We start from the raw sequence: 15,766 nt of genomic DNA on the forward strand, positions 1-15,766 counted from the left end.
CCTAGCTACATTCTATGCTATGAAACACTTTATTTTAGTCACCACATTGATCACTACCTGAAATGATTTATTTGTGTTTGTTTACCTGTTAATTGTCTCTCCTTACCTGAATATAACCTCCTTTAGTGATGAGGATTCTGTGTTATTTACTGTTGTTAATCAGTGGGATGGATGGATGGATGGATGGATGGATGGATGGATGGATGGATGGATAGCTAGCTAAATGAATAGGAAGAGAGAGAGAATAGCTAGCTAAATGAATAGGAAGAGAGAGAGAAAAACATAGCCTCCTTCAGGCTCCTGGTATGTGGGGGTGGTGATGGGTAGTGGCCTTAGTACCACTGGATTTAGGTAGACCTCTGGATTCTAGATAGATAAGCAAAGAAAATAATGCAATGTCCGTACATTTTGGTTCTCTGCAAACCTATTTCTACCCCATCATCCATTTAACAAACTTTTCTTTTTTTTTTTAAAGGTTTTATTTATTATGTATTTGAGAGAGAGTGAGAGAGCATGAGCAGGGGGGAGAGGGGGAAGCAGGCTCCCCGCTGAGCAGGGAGCCCAATATGGGGCTCCATCCCAGGACCTGTCCTGAGCCGAAGGTGGATGCTTGACTGACTGAGCCACCCAGGTGCCCCTTAACAAACATTTCTTGAATAATTACTGTCTTACTAGACTTTGGGAAAGATAGAATAACAAAATGTAGTTTCTGTCCTTAAGAATCTATCTTACAGTAGAAAGAAAAAAAATTATAATAAGTGATAAGTATTAGATTATATTAAAAACTGCTTTGGCAGAAGTTAATGAAGGTTTCGGAAAGGAAGTATTATTTGAGAGTAGGACAAGACTTCCACTGATGGGCATAAGGAAGAAGGGCTCTCCAAAGTGGTAGGAGCACGAAACATTATCAGAATAGCAACTAGTTATACATGACCGCGATAATGGATGTGAAATAAAAAAAGTAATAGATGACTCTATTAGGCATATTGGGGCCAGATTGTGAAGTGCTTGGAGGGTACTAAAGCATTTGGACTTTATCCTGTGGGCAGTGGAGTAGAATCATCAAGGGTTTTATAACAGAAGAGTGACATGATCTGGTTTGTATTCTAGATAGAAAGATAATTCAGGTGGTTATAAGATTAGATCAGATAAGGAAGAGATTGACATCTTGTGGATTTTGCTCTAATTGTAGAGCTTGTCACAATGTATTATCCTCCCCTATCTCTCTGCCTCAAGATTAGCTTGCTGGTAGTACTTCGCTTCATCAATCTTTATCTTCTCAGCTCCTTTCACTGTGTATGGCATATAATGTGTATTTAAGAAATGTTAATGGGTACTTAAGAAATGTTTGTTTGGCTTTATAGTCTTAGTCAGAAATGGCCAGACCTGCCTTAGCACTTAGCTCTGAAAATGGCAGTGAGATGAAGAGGAAGGGATGAATTAGGGAGAAATTTCAGAAGTAGATTGAAGGGAGGATTTAACCACCAGATATTTGAGGGGAAGCTTTCAAAGATGACTGAGTTTGGAGAGAACAAGTGAATGATTATTTAGTGGAAATAGGAAATACAGGACTAGAGTAGGTGGTAGGAAAGGCAGGTAGATAGAATTTGTTAATATGTTAACTTTGAGGAGTGCACAGCACATATGCAAAAAAGTGAATCTGAGACTTAGAAAAGTTTAGGCTTGAGGTAGGGATTAGGAGATCATCACCATGTGGGTATTAATGGACACAGCCACGGATGGTGAGATGATACTTTATGGAGTTTGTATGAGTGGGAGAAGGTGCATTTAAGGGATGCTGAAAGAGGAAGGGCTTGAAGAGTAGAGAAGAGCTTGAAAAGTCAGAAGAGTGCTTTTTAAATTTACTTTAGAAGTTTCTCCAGGGGTGTTTGGCTGGCTCGGTTGGTGGAGCATGCAACTCTTGATCTCAGGGTTGTGAGTTCAAGCCCCACGTTGGGTGTAGAGATTACTTAAAAATAAAATCTTAAAAAAAAAAAGATTTCTCCAGAGATAACCACTAATTTTATATAATTAATTTAATTTTCTAGAATGTATATCAGGACATATTTTAGAAATGTAATCAAATTGTACAATGAACGTGTTTTTATCACTTAATATAGCATGGATTTCTTTTTTCAATTTAAATATAGATCATTCTTGGGGCATCTGGATGGTTCAGTTGGTTAAGCATCTCCCTTTGGCTCAGCTCATGATCCCAGGGTCCTGGGATTGAGCCCCACATCCAGCTCCCTGCTCAGCGGAGAGCCTGCTTCTCCCTCTCCCTCTGCTGCTCCCCCTGCTTGTGTTCTCTCTGTGTCTGTCTCTCTCTCTGTCAAATAAATAACTAAAAATCTTAAAAAAAATATATATATATATATATATATATATGTCATTCTTTTTTGAGAGAGAGAGTGCTAATGACACGCGAGATGGCAGGGGAGCAGAGAGAGAGAGAGAGAGAGAATCTTAAGCAAGCTGCATGCCCAGCGCGAAGCCCTATATTGGCTCCATCTCACGACCCTCATGACCTGAGCCGGAACCAAGAGCCAGATGCTTAACCAACTGAGCCATCCAGGCGCCCCTAGATCATTCATTTTTAATGTCTGTAGTTATTCTGTAGTTTAGCCAATTTATATATACATATAAATTGTTTCTGTTTTTTCATATTATAAATGATACTGTACTTAGCATCCTAATAGATGCCTGTAGTACATCCTTGTAGTACAAACTTGGTTGATTATTTTCTTAGGATAAATCTGGGAAATGTACACTCTGAGTCAAAGAGTATACATATTTGTGATTTTGTTACATATTGGAAATTTGCCCCCTAGAAAGATGGTTTCTCTTTACTTTCTGCCTGTGTGTGCATGTGTGTGCGTGGGTGGTTCTTTCCCTACCCCTTCAAAAACCTTAAACGTTATTTAGAATCTTTTGATCTTTGCTAGTCTGAAAGGGTAAAATGGTGTCTTATTAAATGTGTATAGGTTCATGGGTAAAGTTAAGTGTCTTTATACATTGATTTATATTTCTTCTTTTAAGAGTTGCTTCTTTATGGCCTTTGCCTGTTTCTCAATGGAAAGATTATTTCTGTGGAGTCTTACCTGCACGTATTGCCTCGATAGATAAGGGAATTTTGAAGATTTGAGAAAGAAATTTTGATGAAGGATGATTGTGAATAAAAGGTTGAAGGATACAATGGAGTGGAAATAGATGTGCAAGTTGTTTTTTATTAATTGAGAAACATGGGGGCTATTTTGAGGACTTTTTTTTTTTTTAATTTTGAGTATTCTGCTGAATCAGGCCTGGAAAGAATCATGTAAACATTAAGATGTGAATGATTTTATTCCTCCAGAATTAAGAAAATGTTGTCTTTATTTAATGTAGTCTACAAATAATGGCTTGTTTTTCTTCTTAGGTGCAAGAGTTAAAGTAGATGAGATTTCTTTCCCATTCCTAATAGGTATGTACCTATGTTAACGGAAGACCCTTTAGACTAGACAGTCTTGCATACAATTTTAATAATCTTCATATTATCCTCGTGAAATAGGACATTGTTAGAGAATCTTTTTACTTGCAAATAAGAAAATGGAGGCACAAAGAATTCACTTTTTTGTTCTTTTTCATCTTTGGTATCTGATGAAATACGCAAAAGTACGTTAGCACAGAAGGATGTTTTTGACAAAGGGAAATTGGCCAAGGGTAGCAACTTGTGCTTTGACACCCTCCTCCCTGGCTTCTAAAATAAGATACATATTCTGTGACTAGAGTAGGGTGTACATGACAACATCTCTGCATATTGTTCTTTCCTTACCTGAATTACTTATCTATCACTAATGAACTTAAATTGGAATTTGTAACTTCAGCTTTTACCAGCCAGTTCTGTGTTTGGCAGTTGTGATCATTAATAGTTTACAGATGCATATTTTCTAAAGCCCTTGGTTTCATATTGTGTCCCACAAGGTCTTAGAGCGCTTATTTCCCACTGTGAGATAATGGGAAAGGAAGAATGAGGAGACAGGACTCTCACCTATATACTGAGTTTTCAGTAAGATTTTGTTTAAAAGATACCAGTCTGCTGAGTTAAAATTTCTTAAGATTGTACTTATTTATTTGAGAGAGAGCGTGCTTGCGAGCGGAGGGTGGGGGGCAGAGGGAGAGGGAGACGGAGTCTTAAGCACAGAGTCCCACACGGGCTCTATCCCACAATGCCCACATCATGACCTGAGCCGAAACCAAGAGTTAGACACTTAACCAACTGTGCTGACCTAGGTGCCCCTCTGCTGTGTTAAAAAATTTTGAAAATCATTCATCTGAAAGAATATAGGCTTAAGATAAAATTTAAAAGTGTCTACAATGAAGGCATTGTAAAATGAAATGTTACTTTTTTATTCATAGTTTCTTAGTAAATCTTACCATTTGGAACATGAAGAACTAAGTCCGTATCAGCCAAAAACTATGCCAGCCAGTGAAACAGAAACAGATGTATTGTGCTTTGATAGCATTGTTAAGGTTTTCCTATACATTTGCAAACTTCTAGGGTCTTCAGATGGAACAAACTAAAACAAGTTTATAAGTCTTCTCATTACTCTCTCTCCCAAATGGTTAAAAGTAAGAGGCCTGGAGTCATATTGCCTTTCTGAGTTCTTTTTCCCCCCTCTTTAAGATGGGAGTAATGATACCTACTTTACAGATTTGTTGTGCAGATAAAATTCAGATAATGTATATCATCACCTAATACAGTGGTTGATACATAGTGACCCTTTATATACATAATACAAATATTGTTTAAACTTTTGTTTTAATTTTTCCCAACCTTGAATGAAGATGATTTTCAAATTTTTACTAAAAAGTGAAAAGAATAAGATGGTGATTATCCATAATATACTATTACCTAGATTTATCAGTTGTTAATATTTTGTCCCATATGCTTTATATCTTTGAAGATGTGTGTGTACATTTGTGTATGGTGTGAGTGTGTGAGTGTGTGTCTGTGCTTGTACCAGTCAAAGTAAGCTGTAGATCTGACAAAATATTTCCCCCCCTCAGAAAGGGAGGTTTATGGTCCCACTTCACAGGTGTGCAACAGATTACATCCTTTGTTTTGCTTCCGCAGTATGTTTTGGAGGGATTTAATTTAGAATTAAGATTCCCGAAATAAGTCATTTTAATTTTCTTGAGGAAGTATAAAATTCTTGTTCTTAGTAGTATCATAGTTTAAATTTCTTTTGGAATTACACCCTTTTGGTTCTAACCCAACCAGAGGTTGTTGAGGTTAAACAGCTTTAACAGATCTTGAGGAAGATTTTTTTTTTTGTCAGCATAGTCCATCAAAAAATGGTAGGAGTCAAGCACTTCAGCCACAGTTGCTGACACACAGACTGCATCACGTTAATACGGCAGTTTTAGAAGTGTCACAGATAGGATTCTTGAGGGATTATGCATCTTGGCAAGTTTATCAGGAGAATTTCTATGGTGAAGTTTCCAGGATTGCCAAAACCAATCTGGAATTGTGTGAGCAGGACTATGAAGCGAAGACGATTTTGGATTTGATTATGAGGAGAGTTCAGAATCAATATATACGTGATGCCATCATGCATCCTAAGGAGAAAATCGTCTGAACTTAGACTTGTCCAAAGTTTTTATCTAAAGGAAGTGGGGCCTACTGCCAGTCATAGTGGACTCTCAGTTAATCTAGCAGATCATGCTAAATTAATCCAGTTTTTTCCTGAGTTGGGGTTACTAAATTAAATTCATTTTTTAAGTAATCTCTACACCCAATGTGGGGCTCAAACTCTACAACCCTGAGATCAAGAGTCACACATTCTACCAACTGAGTCAGCCAGGCGCCCCTTTTATAATCTAATTTTAATGAAAACGATCAGATGGTATAGGTTGTAAAATCCTGATCTCCACAGGAAAGCATTTCAACTCTTTTAACAACATCTTCTAGATACTTGCTTCCTTCTAAGTGTTATTAAAGATTGTTTTTTATTTTTCTGGTATACACGATCCCAATCACTCCCCACATTCTCCCGATAATACTTAAGTTATACTTTTTGCTTAAATTATTTTTCTACATTTACAGTGTTATGGTTATGAAAATATTGTTCGCAGCTGAGCTATGAGAGCACTGTTATTATATCTTCTTTCTCGTACATCCCTATCCCCCTTCCCTCAGATTAAGAATTACTGATACTTGATTTTTAAAGAATTTTCTCAGTTATCCACATATCTTTCATTAATTCTTCTCAAGTTTCCAACGGAATTGTAAACTTTCTATCAATATTATTAGGCAATCTTAGCATTAAGATTCCTCCTCTGTGGTATATGATAGCTTTCTCAGGTCTTGTCTGTTCACTACTTCTGAAGGTTGACATCTCTAGTCCGCTGTTTTCTCACCTACTTTCTCTTCCTTTCCTTTCCTTTCCTTTCCTTTCCTTTCCTTTCCTTTCCTTTCCTTTCCTTTCCTTTCCTTTCCTTTCCCCTTCTTTTCTTTTCTTTTTTTGATCATTTCAGTGGGGTTTTGGAGAAGAATGGAGCTAAATGCGTCTTTTTTAGCTACCGTTGTAAGCCAGGTATCTCTGTGTTATACATTTTTACTCAGCAAGGCATTTATTTGACAGACTTTTGAGATATTCTAGTGACATATAAAAATGTGAGCTACCTGCTGAGATAGTTAAGTAGATTTGTAGTTGTTTTAACCACCATCAACCCAGAGCATTTGTTGGTGGATGTTGTCATCACTAATGCTGTATAAAGTCCAGACCAACAAAAGTAAGAGTTACTGAAGTTTTAGTCCTGTGAGGAACCTTGGCATTGCCTGGTCCAACCTTCATCATTTTAAAGGTGGCAGAGATTAGAGACTAAATGCTTTGGACAAGGTAAAATAAACTAGTTTGCCACAGAGTTGAAACCAGAGCTCAGAACTAGGACATCCCAAACAGATTATTTCCATTCTATACCATGTAATCTCACCACCTGTCACTTAAGTGTATGGTTAAAATACCATGTGAGAGAAAAAAGTTAAAAGTGTATGGAATAAATATCTCATCCCAAAGACGAGAGTCATGGCATCGAGTACCATTAACTATTACTAGGAAAAGAAATATAAAGTATAAAATGACAGCCAAAAATCTTTTCTTTAAGTACCATTATTTAGTTTCTTTAGTGGACCATTGCCAACTTTAATCTTCAGGGATTTTCTGGGAGGTGAGGAGGGAAAGCATCGGCTAATTAATTATTTATTATTTTTATTTATTTTTAATTTTGCAAAGCATATATTTTAGAATTTAGAGTAAAATCAAACTGGAGGAGGATATTATAAACATTGTACCTTATTCTGCCCTGAGCTTTTTTATTTGAATAAGGTACAGTGGGGGAAGTGAGGCTAGAGATGTCAGCAGTCCGTTCTTGACTAGGTGTGGGCCATGATGCAGATTTTGCACTTTATTCTGTAGGTAGCAAAAAAACCTGGAAAGTCATCACATGTCATCTTTTCCTCTTGCCAGAGAGCATAAATTAATAATTGGAACTTCTTTCTTTTTTTTTTTTAAGATTTTATTTATTTATTCTACAGAGATACAGACAGCCAGCGAGAGAGGGAACACAAGCAGGGGGAGTGGGAGAGGAAGAAGCAGGCTCCCAGCAGAGCAGGGAGCCCGATGTGGGGCTCAATCCCAGAATGCTGGGATCACGCCCTAAGCCAAAGGCAGACGCTTAACGACTGAGCCACCCAGGCTCCCCAGTAATTGGAACTTCTGATCTCATTCCCCCTTCCCACAAAAAAGTATAATTTTTCTTAAAAAATTGAAAGGTATTTAATTCTTTGTATTTTTTCCCCCAAGATTTTATTTATTTATTTATTTATTTGGGAGAGAGAGAATGAGCAAAAGAGAGAGAGCACAAGTGAGGGGAGGGTGGGGGACAAGCACATTTTGTGCTGAGCACGGAACCCAATGTGGGTCTTGATCCATGACACTGAGATCATGACCTGAGCTGAAATTGAAAGTTGGACGCTTAACCAAATGAGCCATCCAGGCACCCCAGAACAGTCTTTTTTTATCCAGTGGTACTGGTATGTAAAGAATAACAGTGGGAGTTTCTCAAGTTTGGATGATTTTGCTTCAACAGTAAATGCGTTGTGATTTCAAGTAATTCTGTATTCCTATGAGTAAAGGGCTCTTCTAGGTAGTTTAGGCTAATGCTTATGCCATGAAACTAAAAGTTAACATGTCTTTTTGAGGTTGTAATGCTTCTTTTTCTATTTATCTTTATTTTATAAACTACTTCAGAGATTCATCAATCTAAATGATAATTTTAAAAAATCTAATAACTAGATGGTTTGGATTTGAACATCCAGAAATTCCAGTTCATGAAAGTAGCTTTGCATTGTTTTTGTTTGTTTTGGTAGACAGAATTGTAACATCACAGAAAATTAAAGTGAAGTCTGTGTTCTGTCATGTGTATATGTATGTACATATATGTATATACTCACATACATATATATGCACTTTGGTTAAACAAAGTTGAATATGCTTTGGGATTCTGCTTGTTTATTTACTAAATTGCTAAGGTGATTTTCATGATTACAAGTTTAATAGCTATATTCTTTTTCATCAAGTGGATTACCATTACTGTTACCATATAATTGGGCTTCTGGTTAATTGTAGATTTTATTATTATTATAAGTAAATAACACAAACATTTTCATAAAGATAGATTATCGGAAATGTAACATCATCCTCTATAGCTTACTGGATAAAATTAGTTTTGTTTTATATATATTAGGCAGGAAATTTATATAGCAATGATACAAGTGCAATTTTCTACAGATACTCTAAAATATCTAAATTTTCAGAATATTCGAGTATTTTTTTCACAAAAATTTATGTAGAGCATATTAAATTAGAATTATAAATTATATTTCCTGAAATTTTTAGCCATGTTATAGTAAAGCTACATATGATATCATTTTTCTTAACAAGTTCTAGCACTCTGGAACAAAGCTGAAGACTAGCAAACAAACCAAAACAACAGTAAAAATTTTAAAATGTCTTAGCAGCCAAAATAGATATCTTAGGATCTATGTACCCATAAGTTTCTGTATTTTAGAACTGCAGTCTTTTCTTTAAAGCTTCTGTCTTCATATTTTATATGCATTTTTAACAAGTTTATTTTCTTAGTCTCCCATAGAGTAGAAACCCAGGAGAAGGGTATTACATATATCAAAAAGTAATCACTAGCCAACTGATAGCAAGGGAGGGGACAGAGTACACAGAACAGAGCAGTCTAGGCAGAATAGTCTTATATACTTCATTAACCTTTAAGGATGTCACTAAAGTGATGTAATATAACTATTATTCATCTTGACCAGATTCATAAAAAAAAAAAATCAGATATTCTGTCTTTAAAAAAAATTTTTTAGGGGCGCCTGGGTGGCTCAGTTGGTTAAGCAACTGACACTTGATTGCGCCTCAGGTCATAGTCTCATGGGTTGTGAGATCAAGGCCCATTTTGGGCTCCGTGTTCATTGGGGAGTCTGCTTGAGATTCTGTCTCTCCTTCTCCCTCTGCCCCCTCCTCACTTGTGTGCTCTCTCTCTCTCTCTCTCTCTCTAAGATAGATAAATCAAAAAATTATTTTAATTGAGATATAATTGGCACATAACATTAGTTTCAGATGTACAACATAATGATTTGATATTTTTGTATATACTGCAGAATGATCATCATAGTAAGTCCAGTTAACATCTGTCGTCATTTATAGTTACAAATTTTTTTCTCTGATGAGAACTTGTACTTTCTGAACAACTTATAAATATGTAATACAGTATTATTTATTGTAGTCACCATGCTGTACATCACATCCCCATTACTTACTTATTTTATAATTGGAAATTTGTAAAAATATGGAGCACTTCACAGATTTGTATGTCATCCTTGCACAGGGATCATGCTAATCTTGTATCATTCCAATTCTGGTATATGTGCCGTCAAAATGAGCACCAGATACTCCTTATGAAGCCTGAAACTTCAGAAACATTTTCATTGTAAGTGATATTACTATTTAACTTTTATTGAAGGAGTATCACTAATCTGGAAAATTCATTTATATAAAAGAGTTCCCTAGTTCGAGTTTAAGAGATACTAATACTTTTTTAAAAAATATATTTTATTCGTTTATTAGAGAGAGAGAGTGTGTGATCATGGGGAAGGTCAGCGGGAGAGAGAGACAGAATCTCAAGCAGACTCTGCGCTGAGTGTGGAGCCTGATGTGGGGCTGGATCTCACAACCCTGAGATCATGACCAGAGCTGAAATCAAGAGTCAGATGCTTAACCGACTGAGCCTCCCAGTCTCAGTATTAGGTGCTCCCTAATACTCCTCTAATTAAAAGAAATAATATGCTTCTAGGAATCATGAGAGAAGAAGTCCAAATTATTATTAAACAAGGGTATCTATGTTTAATCTGAAAATGAAGTTAAGAAAACAGTTTTATTTACAACACTATCAAAAGAGAATAAATTTAACAAAATGAGTATAGAATTTATACTCTGAAAACTATAAAATGTTGAAAGAAGTTAAAGAAGACCTAAATACATGGAAAGACATTCATATTCAGGGATCAAACTTAATATTGTTAAGATGGTAGTACTCTCTGGGGCGCCTGGGTGGCTCAGTTGTTAAGCATCTGCCTTCAGCTCAGGGCGGGATCCCGGCATCCTGGGATCGAGCCCCACATCGGGCTCCTCCCCTGGGAGCCTGCTTCTTCCTCTCCCACTCCCCCTGCTTGTGTTCCCTCTCTCACTGGCTGTCTCTCTCTCTGTCAAATAAATAAATAAAAATCTTAAAAAAAAAAAAAAAAAAGATGGTAGTACTCCCCAAATTGATCTCCAGTTCAACACGATCCCTGTCAAAATTCTAGCTGGCTTCTTTGTAGAAATTAATAGGCTGATCCTGAAGTTCATATGGAGTTGCAAGGTATGCAGAAGAGCCAAAACGGTATTGAAAAACAAGAACCAAGTTGAATGGCTCACACTTTTTGATTTCAAAACTTACTACAAAGCAACAGTGATCTATTGCCAGTGGTACTTGCATTAGAATAGATGTAATAGATCAATGGAACAGAATTGAGAATCAGATATGAATCTGTGGTCCATTGCTTTTCGACCAGCGTGCCAAGACCATTCAATGGGGAAAGTGTAATTTTTTCAACAAATAGTGTGAGGACAACTGGATAGTTGAAACTGTACCGCATACCATATAGAGATATTAACTCAAAATGGATCAAAGAACTAAATGTAAGAACCCAAACTATAAAATCCTTAGAAGATAAAGTGAAATCTTCAAGCCCTCAGATTTGACAGTGAATTCTTAGATAAGACAACAAAAGCACAAACAACAAAAGAACAAATATTAATAACAGACTGTTTTTACCTGATGATCAAGTTCAAATCATTGACAATCCATGGTTTTAGTTTTTCTAGAGTCAGTTGGTTTACCTTGAACTCTATTCATAGTTGTCTTTTTTTCACCCAATTCTTATGCTTTTCAAAGGACCACCTGGACTTTTCTTCCTGAATGGCCGAAATGTCTGAGTGGTGCTATAACCTTCTCCTTGTTTCTAGGTCTCCATTTGGTCTTTTAATTTTCCACATTTGTATTGCAGAGGTCTTCAAATAGCAAGTAATCTACCTGTTGTGAAGATTGCTTCAAACCTATTAGAAATTCGTAATGAAATATTTATTAATAAAATATAATACCTGGGATTTACTTCCAAATAATTTACTTAACTGAAATTGGCTGAGGTTACATGGGGTAATCATTATATAACTTTAAAATTTTACATAATAAATGAAAGTACTTCAGTACTTCTCTGCTGCAGAATATCATGCTTTCTGGAATGATTCATTCCAGTTTTTTTGTTTTTGTTTTTGTTTTACCACTGTGTTGTAGACAGTTTTATACATTTGCTTACTAAAGCCTAGGCCTCTGTAAGTATTCACAGGCTAACCTTCTTGAAATGGGGTATATGGGTCTTTCTTTGACCCTCTTTATAAAAGATACTCCCCCAACCTCTTTTACCTTACTCTACTGAGCCTCATTCCAGACTTTGAGCTGCTAGAAACCCCTGTTTTTTCTTACTAACAGAGTGATCATAAAATTGTGCTTAGTAGTTTAGGAAAGTCAATGAAGCTAGACCTATCACTGACTCAAATTGAGATCATTGAAACTACTTTTCAGAAGGCTTTTATTTGAATTTTTTTCATGTATATATGTATTTATTTAAATTCCAGAGAGTTAACATGGAGTGTGATATTACTTATAGGGGTATAATACAGTGATTAATGCTTCCATACAACACCTGGTGCTCACCACAGCAAGTGCACTCCTTAATCCCCCTCACCTATTTCACCCATCCCCCACCCACCTCCCCTGGTAACCATCCGTTCTCTATAGTTAAGAGTCTATTTCTTCATTCCCCCCGTACTTTCTCTTTGCTTGTTTGTTTCTTAAATTCCACATATGAGTGAAATCATATGATATTTGTCTTTCTCTGACTGATTTCACTTAGTATAATAATACTCTCTACCTCCTCCCTTTCATTGCAAATGGCAAGTGTTCATTTTTATGGCTGAGTAATATTCCATTATATATGTATGTATATACCACATCTTTTTTTTTTTTTTAAGATTTTATTTGAGTGCAAGAACACAAGCAGGAGGAGCAGCAGAGGGAGAGAGAGAAGCAGGCTGTCCACTGAGCAGAGACCCCTGATGTAGGGCTCAATCCCAGGACCCTGGGACCATGACCCAAGCCGAAGGAAGACACTTAACTGACTGAGCCACCCAGGCGCCCCTATACCACATCTTTATCCATTCATCAATGGACACTTGGGCTGTTTACATAATTTGACTATTGTAGATAATGCTGTATAAACCTCAGGGTACATGCATCTCTTTGAATTAGTATTTTTGTATTCTTTGGGTAAGTAGCTAGTGGTGTGAATGCTGGATCATAGGGTAGTTTTTTTTTTTTTTTAAAGATTTTATTTATTTATTTGACAGAGATAGAGACAGCCAGTGAGAGAGGGAACACAAGCAGGGGGAGTGGGAGAGGAAGAAGCAGGCTCATAGCAGAGGAGCCTGATGTGGGGCTCGATCCCATAACGCCGGGATCACGCCCTGAGCCGAAGGCAGACGCTTAACCGCTGTGCCACCCAGGCGCCCCCATAGGGTAGTTTTATTTTTAACTTTTTGAGGAAAGTCCAGGGAAAACTTGTTTTCCAGGGTGGCTGCACCAGTTTACATTCCCACCAACAGTGCAAGAGGGTTCTCCTCTTCCACATCCTCGGCAACACCTGTTGTTTCCTGTGTTGTTGATTTTAGCTGTTCTGACAGTTGTGAGGTGGTATCTCATTGTAGTTTTGATTTGTGTTTCCCTGATAGGAGTCATGTGGAGCATCTTTTCATGTGTCTGTTGGCCATCTGGATGTCTTCTTTGGAGAAATGTCTGTTCATTTCTTCTGCCCATTTTTTAATTGGATTATTCATTTTTTTGGATGTTGAGATTGATAAGTTCTTTATAGATTTTGGATACTACCCTTTATCAGATATGTCATTTGCAAATATCTTCTCTCATTCTGTAGGCTGCCTTTTAGTTTTGTTGTTTCCTTCACTGTGCAGAAGCAAATCTTTGATGAAGCCCTAATAGTTTATTTTTGCTTCTGTTTCCCTTAACCCCTAGAGAGGTATCTAGAAAGAAGTTGCTATGGCTGAGGTCAAAGAGGTCACTGCCTGTGTTCTCCTCTAGGATTTTCATGGTGCCAGGCCTCACATTTAGGTCTTTAATCCATTTTGAATTGATTTTTGTATATTGTGTAAGAAAGTGGTCCAGTTTCATTCTTTTGCGTGTTGCCATCTGAATTTCCCAACACAATTCGTTGAAGAGATTGTGTTTTTCCCATTGGATATTCTTTCCAGCCTTGTTAAAGATTAACTGACCATATAATTGTGGTTTCATTTCTGGGTTCTCTATTTTGTTTCTTCGATCTGTGTGTCTATTTTTGTGCTAGTACCAGACTGTTTTGATTATATAGTTTGTAATATAATTTGAAGTCTTGGAATAAAATGATGCCTCCGGCTTAGCTTTTCTTTTTCAAGGTTGCTTTGGTTATTCGGGGTCTTTTGTGGTTCCATATAAATTTTAGGATTGTTTGTTCTAGCTCTGTGAAAAATTGTATTGGTATTTTGATAGGGATTGCATTAAAGGTATAGGTGCTTTGAGTAGTAGAGACATTTTGACAGTATTTGTTCTTCCAGTCCATGAGCGTGGAATGTTTTTCCATTTCTTTGTGTTATCTTCAGTTTCTTTCATCCTTGTCTAACAGTTTTTAGAGTACAGATCTTTCATCTCTCTCTTTGGTTAGATTTATTCCTAAATATCTTGTTGTTTTGGTTGAATTCATGACCCCGAGATTAAGACTTGCACGCTCTACCACTTGAGTGAGCCAGGTGTCCCTGGAAGTTTTTTTGATGGCTTTTATTTTTTTGACTTATGACCCACACTAAAAGATAAATTATATTTTGTATATAAATACATACACAATTTAATATGTATGTATATCTGCAGTAAACATTTCATGAAGTAATACCCTTGCTAAGTGTGGTGTACTGTATTTTTAAATTTTACACTGTTTTTCTTTAAAGAACGTGTTGGTCAGGACCCCCTGTATTTATTTATTTCACACTCTACTAATGGATCATTTTCTGCTGTTGAGAAAACATTTTAATACTGTCTGAAATAGACATCTTTATTTTGTTTTGTTTTTAAAGATTTTATTTATTTATTTATTTGAGAGAGAGATAGCGAGAGAGAACACGAGTGGAGTGGAGGGGCAGAAGGCAAGGAAGAAGCAGGCTTCCCGCTGAGCAGGGAGCCTGATGTGGGACTCCATCCCAGGACCCTGAGATGATGACCTGAGCTGAAGGCAGATGCTTAATGACTGAGCCACCCAGGCACCCTAAAATAGACATCTTTAAAATAAAATAAATAAAATAAACATGTTTTTGCATGTTAATAGTAAACATGCTCTGTACTGTCACAAGTGTTAAAGATGTAATCAGTTTTTTTTTATAATATACTACTGATATTTATAAGTAAGTCCTTCAAAAAATTTAGCACAAGGAGAAATTTTATTCTTGCCGTTAACTGCTAACCATTTGGGAAATATTTCTGCACATTATACTAATATACTAGTAGAATTAAGGTAGTAAAAATGGAAAAGACTTGTGGCTTTTTTCTTGAAAGTTGTAGCACCATTCTGATATCTTCTTACTGCCTGCTTGAAAAGATGTTCTCTGGGTGGTGGAGGCATTAGGCCAGTCTGTCCTCTTTGCCCTAAATAGACATGGTAACCAATCTGAGTTACATAAAAGTGGTTTCTTGTTTTAACACAAAATACCTCAAGTTCATTTGGCTGGATTTTTTATTTTTTTTTATTTTTATTTTTTAGAAGTTCTAGGTAGTAATTTATAAATGTACTACTTTCACTTTAGGGGAAGAAAATGTGACAGCTGGAGATCTAACTAAACTGGGAACCTGAGGCTGTATGTTCCTTTATCAGTGTGACTCTGAGAACTGAGACCTGCTGGTTCTTTGAAATAATGCTGTGTCTGATGAAGCTTATGGTAAATGTTGTCTCTGTAGGTGACTTACTGCAGTAGGAAGTCTTCATGCAGTGGGTTTTATGGGCAGCATCACATCCAGG

At 36.6% G+C, this 15,766-nt stretch overlaps 1 protein-coding gene and 1 non-coding gene across 15 annotated transcripts in view; one reads left to right on the forward strand and one right to left on the reverse strand.

Moving 5' to 3' along the window:
* The window catches only part of CSNK1G1 (casein kinase 1 gamma 1), a 168,863-nt gene that overhangs the window by 70,450 nt on the left and 82,647 nt on the right, over positions 1-15,766 (forward strand). For 10 of the 14 annotated variants that reach the window (XR_015722160.1, XM_087856866.1, XM_087856867.1 and 7 more), the window contains exon 3: positions 3,416-3,460. The exons of the other annotated variants lie outside the window; for them this stretch is intronic. Coding sequence is in view for 9 of the 10 variants with exons in the window: in XM_087856866.1 (XP_087712992.1) it covers positions 3,416-3,460 (45 nt within the window). In the remaining variant the exon portion in view is untranslated. The remainder of the gene's footprint in view (positions 1-3,415; positions 3,461-15,766) is intronic. 14 annotated transcript variants of the gene reach the window in all.
* Positions 9,901-10,003, reverse strand: LOC123800890 (U6 spliceosomal RNA). The gene has a single exon (XR_006782041.1). It is a non-coding gene; the product is annotated as a U6 spliceosomal RNA (small nuclear RNA).

Source organism: Ursus americanus, chromosome 28 (assembly GCF_024610735.1).
Source record: "Ursus americanus isolate L20-20 chromosome 28, mUrsAme1.1.p, whole genome shotgun sequence".
NCBI classification, from domain to species: domain Eukaryota; kingdom Metazoa; phylum Chordata; class Mammalia; order Carnivora; family Ursidae; genus Ursus; species Ursus americanus.